This window comes from Parasteatoda tepidariorum, chromosome 9 (genome assembly GCF_982258835.1).
Source record: "Parasteatoda tepidariorum strain Cologne lab strain chromosome 9, Ptep-v5.0, whole genome shotgun sequence".
NCBI lineage: Eukaryota > Metazoa > Arthropoda > Arachnida > Araneae > Theridiidae > Parasteatoda > Parasteatoda tepidariorum.
The window spans coordinates 62,162,384-62,186,896 of NC_141763.1; the positions used below are offsets into that span (position 1 = coordinate 62,162,384).

General features: G+C 27.8%; 1 protein-coding gene and 1 long non-coding RNA gene across 2 annotated transcripts; one reads left to right on the forward strand and one right to left on the reverse strand.

Annotated features, from left to right (window-relative positions):
- Positions 1 to 5,527: 5,527 nt before the first annotated feature.
- LOC147804110 (uncharacterized) lies at positions 5,528 to 7,396 on the reverse strand. The gene is made up of 2 exons (XR_015429265.1): positions 7,097 to 7,396; positions 5,528 to 5,590 (listed from the first exon to the last, which is right to left on the reverse strand). It is a non-coding gene; the product is annotated as an uncharacterized LOC147804110 (long non-coding RNA).
- A 75-nt stretch (positions 7,397 to 7,471) lies between these two features.
- Positions 7,472 to 15,511, forward strand: Dph1 (diphthamide biosynthesis 1). Its single transcript, XM_016073296.4, has 2 exons — positions 7,472 to 8,385; positions 14,995 to 15,511. The coding sequence occupies exons 1-2, from the start codon at positions 7,640 to 7,642 to the stop codon at positions 15,491 to 15,493; spliced, it is 1,245 nt and encodes a 414-aa protein (XP_015928782.1). The 5' UTR covers positions 7,472 to 7,639; the 3' UTR covers positions 15,494 to 15,511.
- Positions 15,512 to 24,513: the final 9,002 nt, after the last annotated feature.

Below are 24,513 nucleotides of genomic sequence, written 5' to 3' on the forward strand. Positions count from 1 at the left end.
TTAATTCAAATCAAATAAATATACTATATGTACTCTCTTTTTCTTTCTTCCGGATTCTAACGAATTAAAGAGTATTCATACTTATCAAGGTATTTTACAACAAAGTGCTAACATAGTACAAAGGTACATATAGTATTGATTTCTGTGCATAGATTTTTTTTTCCTTCTATATTTGCTTTCGGAAATTTAGCTGTATAATATTTTATACCCAGTTATGTAATTCTGTTGCGATCGTAATTTTTCTTAGAAAATTATTATTTAGATGATTAGTTGAATATTCATAAAGTACGTTAAGAAGAGGTTTGAAAAAAAAAGTAATCAATATCATGCGTAAATACTTTGTTTTTTTTTTCCTTCTTTTTTTAATAATGTGTTACGTTTTCTTTTTTTAAATCATTCATTGCCACTTATTTAATTTAATTACATATAATTTCAAGATAAAAACATATCTCAGTTTTTACATAAGCATGTGAAAATCTAATATTTCATGCAGTCTTTCTGGTGGTTTGTGTTAGAGTGATAAATATTTGTTTCAAAACTATAATGTATGTTTCCGCAACTCTATCTCAGTACTATGACCCTTAGCAGTGAGTTCATTAACTAACATTATATTCAAATGTTCTGTAAATGAAATGAATATAATAATTTTAAAATCTAATATTTCATGCAGTCTTTCTGGTGGTTTGTGTCAGAGTGATAAATATTTGTTTCAAAACTATAATGTATGTTTCCGCAACTTTATCTCAGTACTATGACACTTAACAGTGAGTTCATTAACTAATATTATATTCAAATGATCTGTAAATGAAATGAATATACGTATATTGATTATCACTAAATGTCAAGTTTACTACTATGGATTGCAAATTCATTCAATTTCTTCTATTCTTTATGTAAGTCAATTTCATGAAATTTTGAGAAATTTTTTGTACTATTTAGAGATAAAAGAATTCTTTGCATGCATTCTGAGATGTATAAAGCAAGATTTTAGAAATGTTTAATTAATTTTTTTTAAGTACTTTGAAAACTCTGGTATTTGATAACTCCTTTAATATTTACGCGATTTCGTTATAAATTTGTTATATAGATAACTATTAATCTAACTAAGTAATAACTATTGTTATTTTAATTAAGTAAAGTTAATAAACTGTATACGATTGGAACAATCATTTGAGCAAAGCACAAAACGGGAATAAATTTAACTATTATAGGTTATATTCTCTAAAGAATAACTACCTCGTTTTTTTCCCACAAAAAATTTACTGAATTTAAAAAAAAATTTTTTTTTTAAGAAAATAAGATCAATGCAGAAAAGATTATATAGACAATATATAATTGATTTTATTTTGAACTAATATTTATCTAACAGATAAATTTTATTTAGATATAAAAAAAAAGTTATAAGGATAGAATATCTCTTTCTAAAATTAGATATTCATGTAAATACACTATTTCAGCTTAAAAATTGGCGTTTAACTTCTAAATTGAGTTAATATAAATGAACACATTAAGTTATATTTTTTAATCAAAGTAAAATAATATGTTTCTTAAAATTCAAGCAAATCTTTTTCGTGTATTATATGACAAAGTTTAATCATAATGCAAAACTGAAAATGTGTTTCTCTCATTATAAATATGTAAAGTCACACTTTAGGGCCAAATTAAATACTAAATAAAGAAATTAAAATCATTTTTTCTTTTTTAATTGTGTTGTTATGTCTTTCTGTTTTGTGCATATTCCATATAAATAAGAAAAGATTGGTTGCAGATAAGACATTAATGTATAATTTATTCAAAATAATTCATAAAGTAATCAAGAAGGATAAAATAAAATTATCAAGATCTCTGGAGAAGTTTAATTTTTATTACAGCATTGATTGTTATACCATGTGTTCATTTATTAGTTCAATAATGGATCAGTAAAAACTTATTGCAACATTTCACATATTTCAATAGCAGTTTTGACAACTGTAGAGATTTCTTTCCTCTACTATGTTAAATATAAGTTTAATCTGCGTAATTTAATCTACACAAATAATCAAATGAAGGCTATTAAATCAATTAACCAGTATGTTTTGGAAAGCTAATTATATTGCTTTAAATTCTGATTTTAATTATAAAATCAGAATGTGAGATATATAACTTGCAACATTTTAATATTTCAACAGATTTTTTCTGACAAAATTGTTATAAGTCGGAACAAATTAGATTTGACAATAAAATTCAGTATCATCCTCTTACATGTCATATTTTGCTGGCATTTCAGTATTTCTTTTTCTCTTTGAAAGATAGAACAAGTTTATGTTACATTGGAAGTAAGATAATTTTCAATTTTTTATAGGTTCGAAGTATATTAAAAACGAAAAATAGGTAATGGTTGTAAATAAGTTTTTGCTAATTTGGTTGGCTATAGTAATGGAGATAAACTATCCTGTTCAGTTCTTGCTAAATAGCCATCTAGGTCCTTAAGAAGTTAAACATGTGGCAGCAAAACTAAAAAGAAGTATTTTATTATGTGTATATTCACCACAACATTCAATATTTAATTTCAAAAACTTGTAAATTCGTGGTAACGAAATGTGTGATTTTTCAAATTCTAATTTTAACTTTATAATTACGACACTAATGCTACAGTTTTCTTAATTTATTAAGGACAATATAAGTCCTGTTAAAATATTAAGATACAGACTACTACAAGCATAAAAACTTAATTTTTCTAAATGAAATTTCAAATTTAAGAAAATAAATAAAAAGAGTTTCAAATCTTTGAAAAAATTAAAATTCGCCAAAAATTGACGTCTATGTCCTGAAGGTTCTAGTAAATTGCAGAGTAAATTTTACTTAGAGTTTTTCGTTGAGTTTTACCGTTGTAGATTATTTAGAGATTTGCAAGTTTTTATTGGAGTTTTACTAATTTTAATTGAATTTAATTTTAGTAGAGAAAATAATATTCCACTGCTCATACATTCTAAAAGAAAAAATAGTGGCACTATATAAAAATGGAAAATCCATCACAGAAATTAGTTGGGTATTGAATATGTCGTATTATACAGCTAGAACATGGCATTTGAGGCAAATAAATTGTATTTTTAAGTTGAAAATTCGTAATTTAAAGATATATATTTCGAAATAAATTCCTTATTACTTAAGTGTATTAAATTGTAATCAGCATCTGATTTTATTTTTAAATTTTTTATGTATTGTTGCAAAAAAAAATTAGTTTCTCAAAACTATTTGCATTATTAACTCTTTAAACGAACCGTCTACTTTTTTGTAAATTTATGTTAAACTACATTTCAGATTTTTTTGTAAAATAAAAGTTCATGGAGCCTATTATTTTTTATAGTTTGCCTAAAAGTAATTTGGTTTTTAAGACCTATGATGAGTTGTAAAATTTTACCTACAGTAAAGTATTGACCATTCAGTACTTATAAAAAACCGAATTAAAATTATGAATAATTTATAAACAAACGGATAAATATTCAAATATGCAAAAAAAAAATTTTTTTATTCAGAGAAAGTACGTTTCTGTGTCCGATTTCGAAACTTAATAGTTAGCACTAAATAATTTTCATATATGAGGTCACCCTCAGGAACCATTAAGATTGACACTTAGTATGTGAAAATCAGATCATTAGAACGAAAGTTATTGAGGGTGGTTATGAGGGAAAGTTATATTATTATTATAATTATTTTTTTTTTATTGGTCCACTGTACAATGCTAACATGAATTCGCAGATATTCAATTGTTAATAGTTTTAGTAGTTCCTGTACTTAAGTGAAAAAAGAAATATTTCTTAAAAATGTGTTTTCTTTCTCACAAAAGAGAGAATAAAATTGCCTAAATATAGAAAATCGTTAAGTTGTAGCAAAATACGAGGATTTTCTTTTGAGAAACAGTAGAGTATGATGGGAGTAGTGAGGTAAGAGATTTTTCTATATTCCTCTCACACATCGAATATGCTATCAATTTAAGAGTAATTGTCTCTAATACTGGAAGTAGATTAATATCGTACTTGAGAGCTATGAAGACTTCGTAGTTCATTTTGTTATTTATTTTGTTTCATGAAATTTCTTCAATATTTTTTTAGATAAATAGTAATTTTTCTCCCTATTAATTTCAACAAAATTTTAAAATCACAAAAATTTCGGGACATCTATGGAAATGTTTAATAATTAAGAATACTTTCTTTATCTTATTTTTTTAAAGGAAATTAAGGATTACTTTGAGCCCTGATTATGTACTACTATAAAGCAGTTACATGTTTTGGTGCATGAAATGTTCTGTTATAATTTAATCTTCATAGTGTATTTCAATTATGATTACTTTTATAAAACTTAATTTAATTAGTTATGAAGTTAAGCTTTTAAGTATATTTAGAAAAATTCAATTTATGTTTAAAACTAGTATTCCTCTTCATTTTATAAATTTTTCTTTAGTAAACACAAAGAGAAAAAAAAAAGGAAGAGAGAGAGACTAAGTCAGTAGAAAAATCATTTATTTATTATAAAATGAAAACAATTAAGACATACATTTGGATCAAAAATACCACAGCTACCTACATTATAAGAAAAATCCAGTACATTTTACAAATTAAATAAATAAAATTTTTAGTCTATGAACAAAATGTAAAATTCTTCTTTTACAGGAGCTCTTTAAAAGCAGTTAAGATAAATAAAATACCAAAAGTAATACTTTTCGATGTGAGTGACAGTCATACATTTCATTCATAATTCTAAATATTTATTAGGCGCCTATTTAACTTTTGAAAGTTTTAGATTACAAGATATAAATATGATAGGCATGCTACAAAAATTTGAAAACAAAATGACAAAAATTTGACAACAGTTTAGAACAATCATGTTTGAAATTACAAAAGTGCTGGTATTTCTTTTTAATGTTAAGACACTTTATGTAATAAAATGAAACAAAACATTCTAAAATACTATTTATATTGCAATACCAGAGCCATTATAGGGGTAGAGGAAAACAGAGCCATATGACTAGATCTCAATGATTTTACACTGAGATCAGGGTAAACCCGAAAAAAAAATTGTTTTTTTTTTCATTGCTTTTTATAACAAATCAACTCTAGTTATTAAGTTTATAATAGAATAATATTTATATTTCCATCACTTCTATATTCTGCACTTTAAAATTTTTTAATTAACTTTTTTAAAAACATTTATTATTAGAAGAGAGAGATAATGTACTAAGGTGTTGAGTTAATCAATCACAATATAAAAAAAAGGATGATATAAAAAAATGCTACTATATACTTTATTAACTCAAATTTACCCAAGTACTATTAACTATATCATTAAAACAAATTAAAATGTTCAAAACATTATTTTAATCAACATTACTTTCAAGTAGTCAAAATGTATACTAGTCCAATCAGCTTTCTTCATAACATTCATTTGGGTCACCTAGAAATATCTATTTCTGTACTGAGGGACCAAAACTGGATTTTCAACAAGACTGACCTGGCAGTCGTAACAATACTCAGGTCAGAACTGTGAAAAATTCAGTCAATGCAGGAGCCTTATTTCCACATGTAACTGATGATGATGACAACCTAGAACAAAACTAAAAGCATTGCAACTGAATATACATAACACGAAGCACAATTTGTGTTACAATACAACTTGTGCTTTTCAATATTATTCTAAATTTTAAAAATATCACTTATAGTAGTAATGTTATCATAGCAGCATCAAACAAATAATAAAATATGTAAACAGAGAACTTTAACACATGTAAACTAAGTTTTAAAACCAACAATATAATAAAATGGGAATCAATATTTTTATTTGAATACCATTTAAGCATATTCATGCAAAAAAAGTTGATAATTTTATTGGGTATTTTAAAATCACGGTGCAAAATATTATTAATTTAACCTTTTCCTCATACGAAATTTAAAAGTGGTTTCCTTCCAACCTTGAATTATTAAAGTTATAACTCATTTGTCACTCCTTTTTCCTTTCAAATAACATTCAAGAAAATTCAATACACAGAAGTAATTTAACAAATTACACATAACTCCCACTTCAGACATACAGGCACACTGAGGTTGTTGAAGGAGCTTTAAAATAATGCGTTTTATGAGTTGATAAGAAAGTCAACCTATAACAAAACAACACATCATTACATTACAATTGTTACATATTTGTGCTTCCTATCAACCATCAAAATTTTATTCTACTCCTTTCGTATTATTCCAAACTATAATATCAATTTTCAAAATGTCACTTATAGTAATGTTTAATAAGCAGAATCTCACAAATAATAAGAAATGTAAACTATATATAATATATTAACTCTAATTTACCCTAGTACTATTAACTACATCATTAAAACAAATTAAAATGTATACTAATCCAATCAGTTTTCTTCATAACATTCATTTGGTTCACCTAGATTTCTATTTCTGTAGGTACTGAAGGATCAAAACTGGATTTTCAACAAGACTGACCTGGTAGTCGTGACAATACTCAGGACAGAACTGTGAGAAATTCAGTAAATGCAGGAGCCTTATTTCCATATGTAACTGATGATGATAACCTAGAACTAAACTAGAAGCATTGCAACTGAATATACAAATCACGAAGCACAATTTGTGTTACAATACAACTTGTGCTTTTCAATATTATTCTAAATTTTAAAAAAATCATTTATAGTAGTAATGTAATCATAGAAGCATCAAACAAATAATAAAATATGTAAACAGAGAACTTTAACACATGTAAACTAATTTTTAAAACCAACAATGAAAAAAATGTGAATCAATATTTTTATTTTAATACCACTAAAGCATATTCATACAAGAAAAGTTGATAATTTTAATGCGTACCTTAAAATCACGGTGCAAAATATTATTAATTTAACCTTTTACTCATAAGAAACAAAAAAGTGGTTTCCATCCAACCTTGTTTTATTACAGTTATAACTTATTTGTCATTCATATTTCCTTTCAAATAATATTCAATACACACACACAAAAAAAATCTTTATAATTAACAACAAAAATTCTTGCTTTAAATAAAAACACAGATCCGACAATAATGCTAAGAAAAGTGATGAAAATGATACCTGCAATATGCAATGCTAGCCAGTAAAAATGTCGACACCAAGAGCTATTTTATATTAATTCAGCAAGCGCTGCAATACTAATGTCCAGTATCTAGAAATCACTTTGCATGAATAAAAATATTGTAGTAAAAAATATGTATTTCCTAGCGTATTCGTTACATCTTTCCAGCTCAAACATTTTCGCCATTTTCAATCACGTTCAAAAAGCGGGCATCCAAGCAGTTGGCGATAGATTTCGTTTGGCAATCACCCATTTCACCAGATCGCCAAAGTTTAGGGTTATAAGAGGGCGGTCAGCCAAGACAGTGCGTATAAATAAAACTTTTAAAATAAATCTTTAATAGACAGAAATAAGTAGCCGGAAAAGTCTATGCATGAGAAGGTTTTGGCTCATTCTTTTCATTAAGTATGAACTACACTACTCTCCACGTTTCCATTATGGTTTTATTTTATTTTAAAATTAGTTCTTATTTTCTCCAGTTTAATGATAGTGCCTCAAATATCGTTGTAGAATTTTAATTGCACTATTCTTTAGATTTTAAAATGTCTACTACGTCGGAAAATTCTGGAACTGTAATTGTATCTGCTAAACCTGATAGAAAAGTATTCAGACCAAAGCGGAAAGCAGTGTCCGGTGTTCCTTCTGAAATATCTGAAAATCCAGAATTAATTAAAGCTCTCCGTATACTCCCTGATAATTACAATTTTGAAATTCCTAAAACAATTTGGAGGATTAAAAAGTGCAATTCAAAATGTGTTGCGTTACAGTTTCCTGAGGGATTGTTAATATATGCATTGACTATAGCTGATATCCTAGAAACGTTTTGTAAAATACAGACAATCATCATGGCAGATGTTACTTACGGAGCTTGTTGTATCGACGATTTTACTGCCAGAGCTTTAGGAGCTGATTTAATGGTTCATTATGGCCATAGTTGTTTAATTCCGGTGAACATGACTGAAAAAATTAGTATGCTTTATGTGTTTGTTGATATAAAAATTGATTCTTTACATTTGGTACAAACTATTTCGAAAAATTTTGATACTAATTCTCCAATTGTGCTTTTGAGCACAATACAATTTGTGTCTAGCATCCAACAGGTTGCATTTGATTTACGAGATGTGGGTTATGATATTAATATTCCTCAGTGTAAGCCTTTATCACCTGGGGAAGTGTTAGGTTGTACTTCACCTAAGATTAGCAATGCCAAAGTTGTCATATTTGTTGGAGATGGACGCTTTCATCTGGAATCTGTAATGATTGCAAATTCTGAACTAGAATTTTATAGGTAAAATAAGATTTCTATTTTCTCATTTAGTATAAGCATTATGATTATACCTTTCTTTTTATGGCGCTAAGATTAAAATACATTGTTTACAATATCATAGCTGCCAACTCTACTGTATTTTGCCAGTTTCTCCTTGTCTACTGGTTTAATTAAAATTCTCCTGGTTTTTGTATATTTTAGAAAATTCCTTAAAATTGAGTAAGTTTTCTAAAAATCCTTATTGAAATAAAATTTTTGTGCAGAAAATTTTTCATGTAATGCTCATAAATTTTAAAGTTTTACTGTGTAAGTATTTTTACTTATTAAATAATGCTGTATTAGCTTAAAAAAAGATCCAAAAAGTTGATTTAATAAATAAATCTAAAAAATTAATTTAAAACGCAAATAACGAAATTAAAATAAGTTTGAATAACGCATTATCACTAATATATATTTGTTCTTTGTTAAATACATAACGTTTCGCAATTTTTTACTCAAGCATTATAAAATATAAATGGAACAGTAATATAAAAGGAACAACACAATTCACACAAATTTATTTACCATATAAATATTTAATGGTAATAAATAAATAAATATTTAATGGTCTTCCATGTTGTTATAATAAGATTAATAGAAAGGGAAATTAAAATTACTTATGTAATTATTAAGAGTATCAGTTACTTGTCCCATTTTTTCAAATATTTAATTTTAGGAAAAGACCTCATTTTTAGATAAATAATGTTAAATTTATATTTTGAATTCAAAAAGCAAATTAATTTATAAAATTATGAAAAAAAGCATGTATAAAGAATTTTAGCTTATTTTTTAAAACCAGAAAATAAAACTGTTTAATTTTGTTAATGCATCACTTGGTAAAAAATTAAAAAAAAATTTTTTTAAGCATATGATTAAAAGAAACAGAATAAATTATATTAAAATGAAATGTTACTATTCTATCTACTATTTTTGTTTTGTCTTATTTTGTTACTTTTCTTTTTAAGAGTGTCAGTGACACTCCATTTACTTATATAATAGATATTTTTATGCTTAAAATTTTTTTTATATTCAAAATACTTAAATAAATTAAAAATGATATCCATTGGTAGCAATCGAAGATAAGAAGAACTATGTATAATTATTTATAAAATAAAGTTAAAGATAAGTCATAAGATTTCAGTTTCTCTTTGTATCTATAAAAATTTGTTTACTGTTTAAATATGTTTATTGTATTGCATGTGTAACAATGCAACTGCATTTTTAGAATTTATGTCTACATACCAAATTATTTAAAGCTAAACGTGTGTTAGTATTTTTTTTTTATAAAATTATTTCCTTGAAAAAACCTGTTTAATGCCATGACCATGTTATTGGTAACTTCTTTTATTATTTATTAAAAGTCAGTTTATTAATCATCTAAAGCATGTAACTGCATTTGAATAATTGATCCTTAGAGACTATATTATTTAAATTTCTATCTGATTTAATTTCATTAAAATAATACTTTTTGAAAAAACCTGCTTAAGGTTTTCCATAGTAATATATAAAAGTATAGATTTGAATTTCTTTTAATTTGAAAATATTAAAAACTTTATCATATAAACCAGGCAACTCTATCTGACAAATTTATGCTACACAATTAATTATATAAAATTAAACATGCATCAATAAGTTCTGATATATTTAGAAAAAAAAAAAAAAAAAAACCTCACTTAGCATTCCAAGTTGGGTTTGTTTCAAGGTGGGCCTTTTTGGCGAACCCTGATTCTAAACCACACTTGAGTAATATCAAAAACTTTTATTTTTGGCATTAAAGAAATAAGAGCTAAAATTTTAAACAATATATTTATTTCATGTTCCTCTTTTACAATTTAGCTTTTTATCATTTATTTATCAGAAATAATTTTTGGTCACTACTTTAGTTTTTTTTCTCCTGTATCATAAACACAAGTGTTGATCAAGATAATATTTAGTTTACATTTAGGTGCGGCATGTTTTTTGCCCCTAGAAAAATACAGTAATATTAAGAAATTAAGATTTTTGAGGCTCAAATATGCAGAATATGCGCCACCACAAAAATTTCCGATTTCATGTCATTCAAGCTTTTACGGTGGTATAACATAAAAGTTTTATACAATTAGTTTTATATAGGATTTTTTTTTGAAAAGTGGTTATAATTATTTTTATCAAATTCATTAAAATAAAATTAATGTTGTAAAAGCGAAATTGGTGTTAAATAAATTTACCACAAAATCACAATGTCTGATGAGCGAAGAATTTATTAAAATTTCAATATAGCCATGCACTATTATGGCATAGCTGCCAACTGTTCAAAATTTTTCGGATTTGTTCCTAATCTTTAAATCCAATCTGAAAATCTGATATTTTTATAAAAAATCTGAATTTTCATAAAATTTTTGATTTTAAACCAATCCTTTTTTCTGATCGCCACAAGCATGCATCCTATGATTATTGTGCTAAAGTAATTTTTAGTAACTTTTTATTGGAAAATACTATTCCAGTAGTTGTTGCTGATTATTACACTAAATTATTATTATTTTATTTTTTTTATACTTTTTTTGTAGTATTACACTTGCATCAGAAATTTTTGTTTATGATGTTGATGTAGATTATTATTTACCTGTGTTTTATAATTTGGAGATAAACAATTATATATTAATAGGTAATGTTTGTTTTTAATCTATTATACTGGTATTCCTAATTATAAAATATTATTACTATAAGTTTCCCACAAAAGATAGTGTTTATAGTTTTGTTTTACTAATTTACATATATGTCTATTAATGTTATGATTTAATAGTTAAATTTTTGTCTTACTCTCGTAATTAGTGCGTATAATTTTGTCGCATATAGTGTTCCTAATTTTTTATTCCTAAGGTTGGCAGCTATGTTAAGGCTACAATCGGTATTCATTGCATCATTATCTTCTGTTTTAATAATTTTTAACAAATTTATTAAAATAAAACAAATCTAGAGAATATATTTTTTACAGTTACAAAATCATAACATTGTTAAAAAAAAAACAAACTCAGAAGTTCTTGTTTAAAAACTCGTACGCTTGTATACCATGTTTAACCAAAAACTTGTATACCATGTTTAAAACTGTCAACATTTTCAGCTTACTATGTAAAATCAAGTGAAGTGAGATTAAATAATCTTCTACATATAATAGGATGATAAAAAATAAGAATTTTTTTTATTGTATGCAGGGTTTTTTAAAACCAACCAAGAAGCCAGTAAAACAAAACCAAGGCCCAAGTGTTTTTTTTTTAAACATAATTAAAGTCTGCTCTTTCTTATATTAATAGCTATTTCTTATTTGACTTATTACTGATAATTAGTAATCTATATACATAATATGCTACCATACATAACTCTACCTTTAGAACTTTGTACTTAGATAAATATATATGTAACTTTGAATTAATATAATAATTTCTTTTTCCTTAAACATTAAGAAAAATCACTTTTTTAAAACAATTTGAGCTTTTCTAATGTTATTTGTTTAAAACTGAACTGCAGAATACAGGGTGGAAAAGCTTTGACTTCCTTTTATCTGCTTAATAAATAGACTTTAAAATACGAATACAATTAGCATTTCTAAGTATTATAACAAAATATTAAAAATATAAATTTTTAATTCTTTTTAAAAGAATATTTTTGTTTTATAAAAGAAATACATGGAGGGAGTAAAATATTTTGTTAGAGTTTTTTTTAATTTTAATACTACAAAATAGTGATTTAAATATTAAATTTCAAACCATGATAAGATACTGAATAATATGAAAAAAAAAAAAAGTTAACTTACGTTGCATGATAAATTTTATGTAATAAAAATTCACATAAAGATTAATTATTTTTGTTTTAATTTAAAAAACAATGGCATTTAAACAGTATTTTGGCCTTTTCAATCCCTAGTCTATTATTCAGTTTTTACCAAACCAGACCCCAAGTAGAGATAAGAAATTCCCCAACTTAATCAAAAATTGACAGAAGCTGTATAAAGCTCTGAAGACTGTTTAAATATGATTTCTGATTAACATTAGTGGTTACTGTATTATCTCCTGTTCTTTATCGCTGAGCACCAGGGTTGGCAGGTTTTTGACATGTGACAGTTTTTGACAGTTTAAACCATGGTTTAAACTGTCACGTCAAAAACCTGACTGTCAAAAATGTCAAAAACCTATATGCATATGTGAAATTTAATTAATACATAAAATTTATATATTTTTTATAAAGGATAGTGTTCCTAAATATGTTCCAGAAAAAATAAATTTAAAATTTTGAAGAAACACAGTTATTTTGAATAGTAACCAAAATCTTGTACTTTTGAAAGCTCACATCTTTTGTAATATTATGTATTCATTTTCATGTGTTATTGAAAATCTGCAGTGATATTATTAAGAAATTTATTTATAACCAAATTTAGTGTATAGTATAGATTATACTAAAAATTAGACATTTTTAAAGATAAACATTAGCAGTTTTGCACATTAGACATCTTTTAAGGAAAAATCTTTTTAATATTCTTTTAAATCTTCTTAATAATCTTTTTAGCATAAGACAATACAAATTTAAGTGCTTTCTGTTAAATACACAGAGTAGTTAGTGTCGATTTACAGTATATTCAGCCTATTCATTTACTATGCTGAAAATTTAGTTTATCCAAATACTTGTGAATTTCATTTTGCTGAATACTATATACATAGTTTTGTTGAATATCTAAATATTCAGCTGTTGAATAATTACTTCTTGCTTTCAAGATATTCATTATTTGTATTCTTAATACAAGTGGGGGAAAAAATTAAGAGGTAAAAATTGTTTTAAAATGATAAGTGTAATAATTATAAATAAATATAATAAACAATATGAATTATATTTATCATTATTCACAAATATAACTACTTTTAAATTCAAATTAACAATCTGGATAATAAAGATATTCGGTATAACATTAAAATTTTTTTTCATACACTTGTATCAAGTTTGTATTTATACAACATAACTTGTAAGTTCCTTATAAATATTAGTTATATGTTCCTTATATGTCAAAAATGCATAGTAATAAACTTTTAATTTTCTTAAGTATCAAAAAAAAAATTTTTTTTTTTTCAAAATATAAATATTTAAAAAAATTTTGTGCAAAATTTTTCTGCACATGCATTTGAATATAAATTTCTGAGATTTTAAATCTGTTATTTTACCTTAATTTTAATTAAAAAATATTTTAAAACCTGCTGATTACCTATAGTATAATTAAATTTCAATATAATGCATGGCAACTGTTGGTAGTTTTGAAGTTTATATATTTTTTTGGCAAACTTTAGTTTTTGACATTTTTGACGGTTTAAACCAGTATTATACCCTTGTCATGTCAAAAACCACTTTTTGACGTCAAAAACCCAACCCTGCTGAGCACATAGCACACAGTTCTTGTTGTGGAACTGAAATGATTTTCCACTCTTGAATTTCAATCAGAAATGTTTGCAATTTCTTCAGTACTTCTTTAAGTTGTAGGTTCTTATCTTCATCTAATTCAATGCAAGTAAAACTTCTTTCAGGATGTTAAATTTTACTGTACTGCTTTCATCTGACATTTTTGTAATAGCGTGCTATTCTGTGTGAACTTACCTATAACTTCCAGCAAGCATTGCATGTCACAGGTTAGATATTTATCTGCAAACTGGGTATAAATTGTAATGAAGTGTCTCTCCAAATTTGACTTCTTTATTGTGTACGAGTTTTCCGTGGCAAATGAGAAAAGTCTGAAGGTCATCTGTGTTTATGAATCCAATCCTGATCAAATTCTCCGTTTTCTTCTTCAGTTTTCTCTCTCTCTTTTTTTTTTCTTCTTCTTTTTACCAGATGCCATATTGGCAGTAGCTGAAAAATGATTTTTTAAAATTTAACTAGACTATCTAAAACGGCTATCAATATATTTATAATTATTACTTCATTAACTTGATCCTCAGAAATGTGATCCAATTCTGTTACTGCTTTTATTTACTTTTTATTAATTCTTTGCAAGTTTTAAATCATGGGTTATTGTTTATTATCTTGATCAATGACTATGAAATTCTATAAATTTTGTTGACCGTCAATATATAAATATATATATATATATATATATATATATATATATATTGTTAAATCTATATTGTTAATTATTACGTGTATTATTTTAAACGAAGTTTCTTAAGGATGTATTAGCACTTCGAATCATTGTTATATGTTACTGTTTCTCTATTTTCTGCCCAAAAAAGGGGGGGGGGGCAGAACGATTAATAAGTGTGCTTTCTAAAAAGACCAACTAGAAAATTACATCAGTGCCATCAGTGATTCCAGATTGAATCTTTGTTAGAGAAACTTGATGGAGTGATATATTTTATTTAAGTTTTGTGAGGCACTCAATGATTGTGACATGTAATGATTCAAATCTTGTAAAGTCAAAAGAATATGTGAATTTTTGTAAGAAAATGTGTTTTTTTTTTTTAATGAACTGATGAAAGTACTTTTTCTTCAATAATTTAATGGAAGATTTATTCAAACATTTGCTTTTCTAATTTATAAATTTTGCATATATAATGATATTAACTTTGTTTTTTCCAGGTATAATCCTTATGATAAAAAAATAACTAGAGAGCACTTTGATTACAATAAGATGATAAGCATACGAAAGAAAGAGGTTGACCAAGCATCAAACTGTGATAGTTTTGGACTTATTTTGGGCACACTGGGTAGACAAGGAAGTCCAAGGGTGATGTATAACATAAAAAAAATTCTTCAACTTAGGAAGAAAAGATATGTTACAGTTTTATTATCTGAAATATTTCCTGAAAAGCTGAATTTATTTCAAGACATTAAAAGCTGGGTTCAGATAGCATGCCCACGCTTATCAATTGATTGGGGCTATGCATTTGGAAAGCCTTTGCTTAATCCATATGAATTTGCAGTGGTCATGAAAGAAATAGATTGGCAAGAGAAATATCCGATGGATTTCTATAGTTCTCAGAGTTTAGGTGCTTGGACACCTAACCATAGTCCTCCAGCTATTGATGATGCTAAATCGTGTAATAATTGTGCTGAATGTGAATGTTCATCAAAATAAAATTGTTTATTTTTTAAATCTGTTCCTTTTAGTTATGTAAATTTATTTGCAATCATCCTTGAATTTCTTTTACGAACTATATCCTAGTTTCATTTAATTAGTATCCATGGATCTAAGATTTTTTTAGATACTCTGACAAGATTTGCATTATATATTCATAGCTGCCAACTCTACTGGATTTTACCAGTTTCTCCTGGTTTATTGGTTTAATAAAAATTATCCTGTTTTTTGTACATAATGTTGAAAATTCCCTGAAATTGAGAAGTTTCCTAAAAAAGCAGCGATTATTGCAGATATTATTGCTTGCTTGAATATTTTAATAAGTATTATTAATACATAATGAAGCGAGCCACGTTTGTAGAAATAATTTTAAAACTTTTTTTCTGTTCTAAAATGTTCTATTTATATTTATTCAGAACTTAGTTTTTAAATTAAGTAAAGAAATCCTTTAACTCTCTTTGATGAGTTAAATGCCTATTACTATTATTAAATGTCTATTTCTAGATTATGAGTAAACTTAATACATTTCAAGTTCATTTAATGTCAATCATAACTGGAAAATATTGCAGTTTTTCTATTTTGATAAATAGAAAAATCCTCAAAGTGAACTACATGTAAAATATTTAGTACAATATTCAACAATGATGAAAATTATATTTCGTAAAATCTACTTGATTTTTTCCTATGCATGTTGACAGTTATGAAGTTATTATGAATGTAGAACTTAAAGTAGTTAAAATATGTGTAAGACTAGAAAGGTTAAAAGTGAACGACTTACACTCAATCTGATGACTATATAAATTCAAAATTATTGTGGCTAAAAGAATTATATAATGTATGCACTCATTCATGAAAGTAAACTTGCATCTAGATAATAATCCTATGAAAAATTTGCAGTTATAAATTTTTTTTTACATATCTATATATCAAGTTTGTTTAATATTTGAAAAACACAGTTAAAAACTTTAATTGTTCCATGAAAACATAATATCCTTCATTATATGCAGATACTTCACTTTTCACTCATTTTTAGACAAAGAATTTCATTTCTTCTTTTGCCTAAAAAGATTAAACAAGTCTACTTAATTTTCTTCCAGTGAAACAACAGCAAGTGAAAATTTCGATGTAAAATAGCATTTGACATTTTTTTCAACATTGGCCAATTGTTTATATTTTTTGATAATTAATTTGTGAATTACTCAAATAGCAAATATTCTGCAATTGGCTTCTAGGTATTGATTGTGAAATGAATTTCGACCTCTCGTCGACTTGACAGAAATTGAGTACTGCGTGGGGACTGATTAATCGAAATTATAGTTAGATTTTTAACAATCGAACGGTCAGATAAAATTAATAAACTTCAAGGATTAATAAATTTTTTTTTTTATAATTGTCAAAATAACATTTCTAAAATATGTTGCGCATAACAAGTGTAAGTTTTTTATTACGCCTTTTTGAATAAAATTGCTTCCATTTTAATACTGCAGTAATGACTTTCATTGTAGTTTTCCGTTTTCTTTCCAGCTTGAAGCGAAAGCCATTTGACTAACTTGGTTTGCTTTGAATAGTTTAAATTTATCTTGGTTTCATTGGTTTAAATTAATCGGTTTTATACCTCAGGGGGTTTGTCTTTTTATAGATAAACACGGGTGTCACAATCCCGAGGTACCCCAGTGATTCTTAGTGCAGCTGATGTGTGTATTATGTTGTATAGTTATTGTAATTGAAGCACATGCATTTTTTATTATAAATAATTATAAAAATATTCCTCTTTAAAACTCCAGTATTTTTATTGGTACCCGATTTTATTTCTACCTCTGAAATAGTATATGATTCATAAACTGCACTGACTTTTTATTTTAGGAAAATAAGCACATTATTCATAGTTCACATAAATTATTTTATGTGTCAGTTCCAATGCTGTCTTGTTCATTACTGACTCTGGTGAAAAGAGTATTCTTCGAATTGCTGCTTTTAATCCTCAGCCATTTCTCTAAAATTGGCTCTTGCGCCAATAACTCTGAATTAACTTTTATTACTGGATTTATATTGAAAAGCTATTATTTAATTTGAAGTAAGATTTATACCTCAGGGGGTTTGCTTTTTTATAGGTAAACACGGGTGTCACAATCCCGAGGTGCCCCAGTGATTCTTAGGGTTGCTGAGGTTACTTACTGTCACATTTCACTTGCTTCTGAATCTGATGAGTAGCATAATTATCTAAGATGCAGCCCGTGCAATATATATATATACATATATTTTACTCCACAGATTGCTAATACCAGTGCTTATTTCAGCTTTCAAAAGGTCATAAATGGATATTTTACATTCTTAAGGTTAGATTAATTCATTTACTACAAAGCTGGCACATTTTATCTTATAAAAGTGGATCCACTATGACATTATTTTACTCTTAGAGACTAAGATATGAGACACATTTCTAGAGAACACTTCGCTGTGTCCCTCAATCTGGAGAAGGCATACAACCAGACTTGCCGTTATGGTATTTTAAAGGATTTATTGATATATAACTTTTGTGACAATGTTTCATTTTATTCAAGTATTCATTTTATCCTCAGGGAAGTGCCATGTCGCCTTTTTAAAAAAAATCAAATTCAACGAACTTTTGGACTACTAACTTGATTAAATGGATTATGCTATATGACAATTAAGTCATTTAATAAAATTTTAGTCTTATTTTTGTTCTTATTTAGGCAACTATTTTCTTAGTTGTCGGCAACTATTTTTATGCTCTAGGCTACTAAAAGCAACTTTTTTGTTCATTTTTTTCTGTGGTGACCCTGCTCAAGGCCAAAAACTACAGAAAAAGCAAGAATCGTCGAAAAAGCTAAAATAAAGCAGGTTCAAAATTTTAACAAGGACGGCTTTGCTACATTGCATAAACCTCCCTGAGTTGTCAAAATATGGTCGCCCAAAGATCTTCCTTCACTCATTTCTGTTAAATAAGCGGGTGGTCACGTTTATTTCAAAATTCTGTATGATTTTATTCTGCGAATACATCGCTCAATGTGCACTCTAGCCTTAGAAATAATCCTTGAATGAGACACTTCACGACCTGACAACTGACTTTTGCCTCTGGTAAAAGCAGGGACAACAATGCATAAACCTTCAAACCAACAACTTCCTCAATTCTGAACCCTCTGTCGGCTAGTATCTTGTCCCCACTTTTAACCAAATTCAAGAAGCCTGAGTCAATCGTTATTTCCTTGTCAGGGTGTCTTCCTTTTTACAATTTTGACAAAAATATACCTTCATCAGGGCTACAAGCAATTAAAAATTTAGTAGTATTATAGTGCTTGTAATTAGAGTAAGTCTGACTCCGAGCATCTAAATTACGAGGAGTGTCAATGAAGATCTCAGAACAGTCGATGACACAAGTAACATTTTGGGAAATTTCATGTCGAAAACATTGAGGCATGACTGTAGGCCCGTGAGATGGCCAGGGAATGCAAGATGATAGAGTGACAGACATCTTTTCTACCCACTCTCTAAATTTTTGGCTCACAGTTGCAGAGCCAACTCCAAACCTATAGGCAAGATCTTGGTTTAAAAGACCAAGCCTTAGTTTCATGAAGACGATGAGCAACTGTGACTCAGAAGAAAGCTTTGTCTTTACGGCTGGTTTCCACCCAGTGGTCAACCACTGCAATAGAGCACGAAATAAAATAATGCTTTTTAGTTTCGTGTAAAAGTTCACCTGTTTGTCAGAGCTTAAAATATCTGAGGAAGATTTCCTCGACTTTTCACACTGAAAAACCTTCCTTCTTAAGTTGAGGGTTGTTTCTTGATTGTCACCTTATATCTTTTTCCAATTTGTCAATATCCATCATGGATAGTTCGGTCATTGTTGAAATCGATCTTGTGGTAGCCACAGAACTATCAGCTTGATCTGTATGAAAATAATATATATTCTTTAAAAATAAAAAACATTTTTGAAAGTGGAGTACAGAACTTTTTATCAGCTGAGTAGATGGAAAGGTAGGGACGTTAACCTCAATTCAAATTGACCAAGTTGATCACCAACCTCCAAGTCTGATATTTTGAGAAGTTCCGATGAAATTCAAAAATTACATATATAGTTTTTCTCTAACACTATTTTGATTTTATTATATTTATAATAAAAAACATGTTTGCAAAAAATGTTGATTGAATATAATTCTGCAATATTCAACAGTTAAATACTGTAGATTTTGCAAATTGTTTTCCGGTACAATATTTCAAAATCCTATATATTAAGGATTTTGACTGAGTTCTAAGAGATTACAGATTATTTCTCAATGTTATCAAAGATACGGAAGCATATGTGCCTTAGATTGGCCACACATGAATTAATTGCTTAAATTTTAAGAATAGATTGAAATCTAAAATAGTGTTAAAGAACATTATTTAATCCATTAACTGTTAACTATTGAGTTCACGGTACAATCTGCTTACTATCTTACAAAGTGAACCAATGTCTCGCATGCTATTACTGGCAATTCTCGGCTTCGTGGTTATTGGAACAGTTAGGGCATAATGCCTAACACATATTAATATGCTTATAAGACACATGATGCAACAATCCCAAGATTTGAAGTTTAACTATATAACAATACAAAAGTGTTCATTAGTTAATCATAGAAGACTTTATTCTTAATATCAAGCAAATAAAACGGCTACTACATAACTGAGAGTATGTTGTGGAAGTTCAGTTTTCCGTCCAGCAACAATTTCCCTCTGTGCTTTTTGAATTGGATATTTAGGGAAAATTATTATCTTGGTTTTAGATAGCATATTTGTGCCAGATCGCTGAGCCTCCTCGAGTTTTAGACTTAGAATTAATTCATTGCAAATACAAGAATATTTATCTACCGTTACAGCATCCACCAGGGGCTCTATCATTTATATCATCCACCATATGCTTCCCTGGCTCACGATGCAGATTAAGCCTCTAGATAAACAGCCATCTAGAAGCTTACAGTGTTATCTAAATTGTATTATTGTAATAACTTCTAATTCTGCAATTCAAGCAGCTAGGTTTCTCAACGACAATATCCATACAATCAAAAACCACTCTCTCAATCTGAAAATTCTTGAATCAGTTTGGCATGTTCTCCATAACAGACTCTTTGGTTGGCCAAAGTATGAATTTTTGGAATTGGTTTGCTAAAGCAATGATAGCCTGCTAGGGATAAGAAAAAACTTTGTGAATACAACAAACAGTTCATGTATGCGAAGAGCTATAAATTAAACCAATCAAACAGAATAGCAACATATTTATAAGATTGATTTTGCTTTAAAATCTGGAAAACTAAAAATATTTGTGTGGAAGCTTATTTTTCTTTCAGTTAATCGAGGGTCCAAATCAGCGACAATCTCACGAAGATGTCGAAATGAAGTTCCCTTAGCAGTATTAAGGTGTTTTTCAGTCAAATTTAAAACATTAACTATGTGGGATACACTGCCCAAAGTAAACCATTTCTGAACAAAGCAGTAGAAACGAGCACGACCACTCTTGTTGCCTTTTGTTAATCACAACCGAGATGTTGTACCGTGTGAATGAGTAAAGTTAAATAAAATCAAGCGAAATTGATCAATATAAAAAATTAATGTATCGTATAGAGAAAAATCACTAGAACAAAAGATAAAATTTGCCATTGTGAAGTACGATTAGGTTCAAACCGAAAGTATCTAATTTATTTATGAAAAAGAAATTACTTGTAGCTTTCACTGTACTCATATGCTAAAAATAAGAAGATTTCTACCCCCCTCTGAAATTACCTACAGCATATTAAATTAAGAAGAAAAAAAACATACAATGATTTCATTAAAAAGTGACTCACACATTAAGAAGTAGAAATAAATTTATTTAAATTAAATTTGGCATATTTCTGTTAAGAAAAATTTAGAGTTGATCAACAAAATTACAAATTAGGTGATTAGGTTAGGTGGTGGTGATTGAAAACTGGCTGGATCAAATTGTCCTCGAACAACTTGAAGAAACTCACGTATTAAAAGGTATACAATACCACGTGCCCCCAATGACACAATCGAAGTTGATTAATTTTCTTCTGGAGTCGGTGTTGCACAAGATTCTATCGTAGTAAGACTCTTCCCAGATATTATGTGCCCCCATGGCACCGTTAATATAAGCTTATCGATATTCTTTTGTTAAAATATAAGTTAAGAACACGTATTTGTAATTAAATAACATTTTTATTTCAAAAAGCAACAGTAGGATGTTTTGTTTAAATTTATGATGTTTTGTTTAAATTTAAATGTGTTAAAAGTATATTTGTTAAAAAATATAAAAATATTACAAGAAAAATTGGAGAAAATGCATATTTCAAGATGAACATTCTAAACACAGAAATAATTAACACTGACAATTAATACTAAACAACTGTGAATAAGAACTTACTTCAATATTAGAAATAGTATGTACTTCAATATTAGAAATAGTATGTAAAGAACATTGAAACAGAAAATCGAAAAAACAAAACTAAAAATTTGAAAGAAGAAAAAATCCTGTCCAAGGTAAATCAGATTCGAATAACGTTAACGAAATTCCTAATCTATGCCGGTAATGACAGCTTCAGGACAATCCTGGTCCATAAGCAATGTTTTTTGTATTTCAGTACTTTTAACCTATTTTCTTTTTTCTTTCGTTTGAGGAGAAAAATCATATTTTGAACATATCAGTCTCTCTTCATCAAGTTTCCGCACACTAGGTATTGAATGTTCCCCTGTTTTACTGTCAACTCTTTGCAAAACACGACTCTTTACAATGTTTCCAGCATTAAAGGTCCTTACCCTGATAAAAAAGCAAGAGAGCTTCCATTATTACAGGGCAAATTGAATTCTATTTCTAAGTAACACATTAGACAAGATCAAATTCGTTATGATTCACATAGTTTCTTTTGCTTAATTCTGGTGTAGGAATATTTTCTAGCTGGTCGTAATACACATAATTTAATTCTGTTGTAGAGGTATTTTCAGGAACATGAAACATTGGCACCAGGCTTAGCTTCTAAATGGGGAGTCCACTCTTACGATTAGTGTGGACACCTACATTCACAGTGCAGATTCATTTTTGTGCTCCAATTAGCTGTGTACTTATTTCAGGACTGAATATTAAAAAAGAAAATTTAGTCAATTTATTAAAAGCAAAAGTAATAGAACTCCACAACCAGGTAATTAATTACCGAGGAAATATGAACTAGTTAAAGTTCTTCTTTTAAACAACTCTTCAAATTTTGAAGCTATAAAGCGGTATTAATGCCAACGTTCACAGCTGCTTTGCTCTATGGTCAACAACTCAAGCTCTTTATGACTCTTGTAAAAGTAGCTTTTCAAATAGCTATCTTTGTCTGGAAAGTTGTGGTTCGTAATGTGTCTTACACACTCCACTAAAGTCATCGAGGCTTCTTCATTCTCTTCACCTACATCCGAGTTCAAAAATGAAGTAAAATAGACAGCATTTGCAGCTATCTTCTTCAGATTCTGGATGTCAGTAATAGTTAAAGATGCCACTTGAATAGGTGAAGTTATCCCATAGCTTAACTTCCCACATCAGATCATTTTGTTTTTTTCAAATGGATGTTGGAAATGGGAGCAAAGATTACTTAAAAGAATGTGAAACAAAAACTCACTTTTTAAAAAGAACTATTGCATTTAAATTGTGATACGTTTGATGACACAAAAACAAGAAGAAACAACGTTTTTATGATATATATTGCACTTGACTCAAACAATTCAAGCTAGAGTAATTAATTTAGACTGAATCTGATATACATAAATAATAAAAAGATGACAGATCTCTTAGTATTTATCGGGATTTTGTGAAACATGAATTTAATTTTAAAAAAAAATCTTAGTTAGCCACATATTGCTATGGAAAAAAATAATAACAAAAGATATATATTAATAAGAATTGATCAATTTGACTTTGTAATAAAAATTAATATCAATACAGAGAAACCAATTTGCTTCCTATCTTTGGAATAGTTAACTAACCATGTCATAAATTTCAAATGAGAAGACCTCACAAAAAAGACTGTTAGCAACGGCAAACTAAATATAGCTTGCTCCCTTGCTAGCAGGTTATTAAAATTACTAGCATAAAAAACTGTGCAGAATTACCAAATTACTAGAGAATTCAAAGCAACAAACATTAAATATGAATACCTTTAAGAAAGGCAAACATTCACCATAGAGTGCAATGAAGAAATATGACTACAAGCATATTTACATCAATGAAGATAGAACTCAGAATTCTACTACTTAGTAGTAACTACTACATAGTCTGCAAAAAGGTTAACATAAAAATAATACAAAGCTAAAAGGAACTGTAAAGTTCCTGAGAAGATAGAATAAATTTACAGTAAAAATTACTGTATTAATAATCATCTAACATGGAAGTTAAATCAAGATATATATTAAAAAAAGAATTACAGATATTGTTTTAAAATGAAATTGTCAGTGAATTATTTAAATAAATATGAAAATTGATGACAGACATATCAATTCCAAACAAATTGTGTAAGCAAGAACTTACTTGTACTTCTCGTCACTAAGTATAGGATTTGTATTTTTCACCTACCCGCATATAGTAATCAGGATATCATCAATTACATCCATCACGTGCCAAGGGAGTGGACCTTTTAATAATTTGAAATTTTTTAACCTTTGGTTAAGTCGTTCGATGTGCATTCTTGCAGAAGCAAATACTTTTGTTATCGAAACTTGACGTACTGTAAGTTGTGCCTTTTGCTTTAAAAATGGGGACCTAAGAAGAGTTACATGATTTTCTTCAAATACTTCTTCAATTTTAAATCCTTTGTCTATCATCACAGCATCCACCAGGGGCTCTAACATTTGAAGTACGTTGCTTTGAGGGATGAGGTAGCTGTCACTGGCTCGTCCACCATATGCTTGGCTCACGAAGCAGATAACGCCTCCAGGGGAACAGCCAACTAAAATCTTAACAGTATGATCTAAACAATAATTAGAATAAGTTC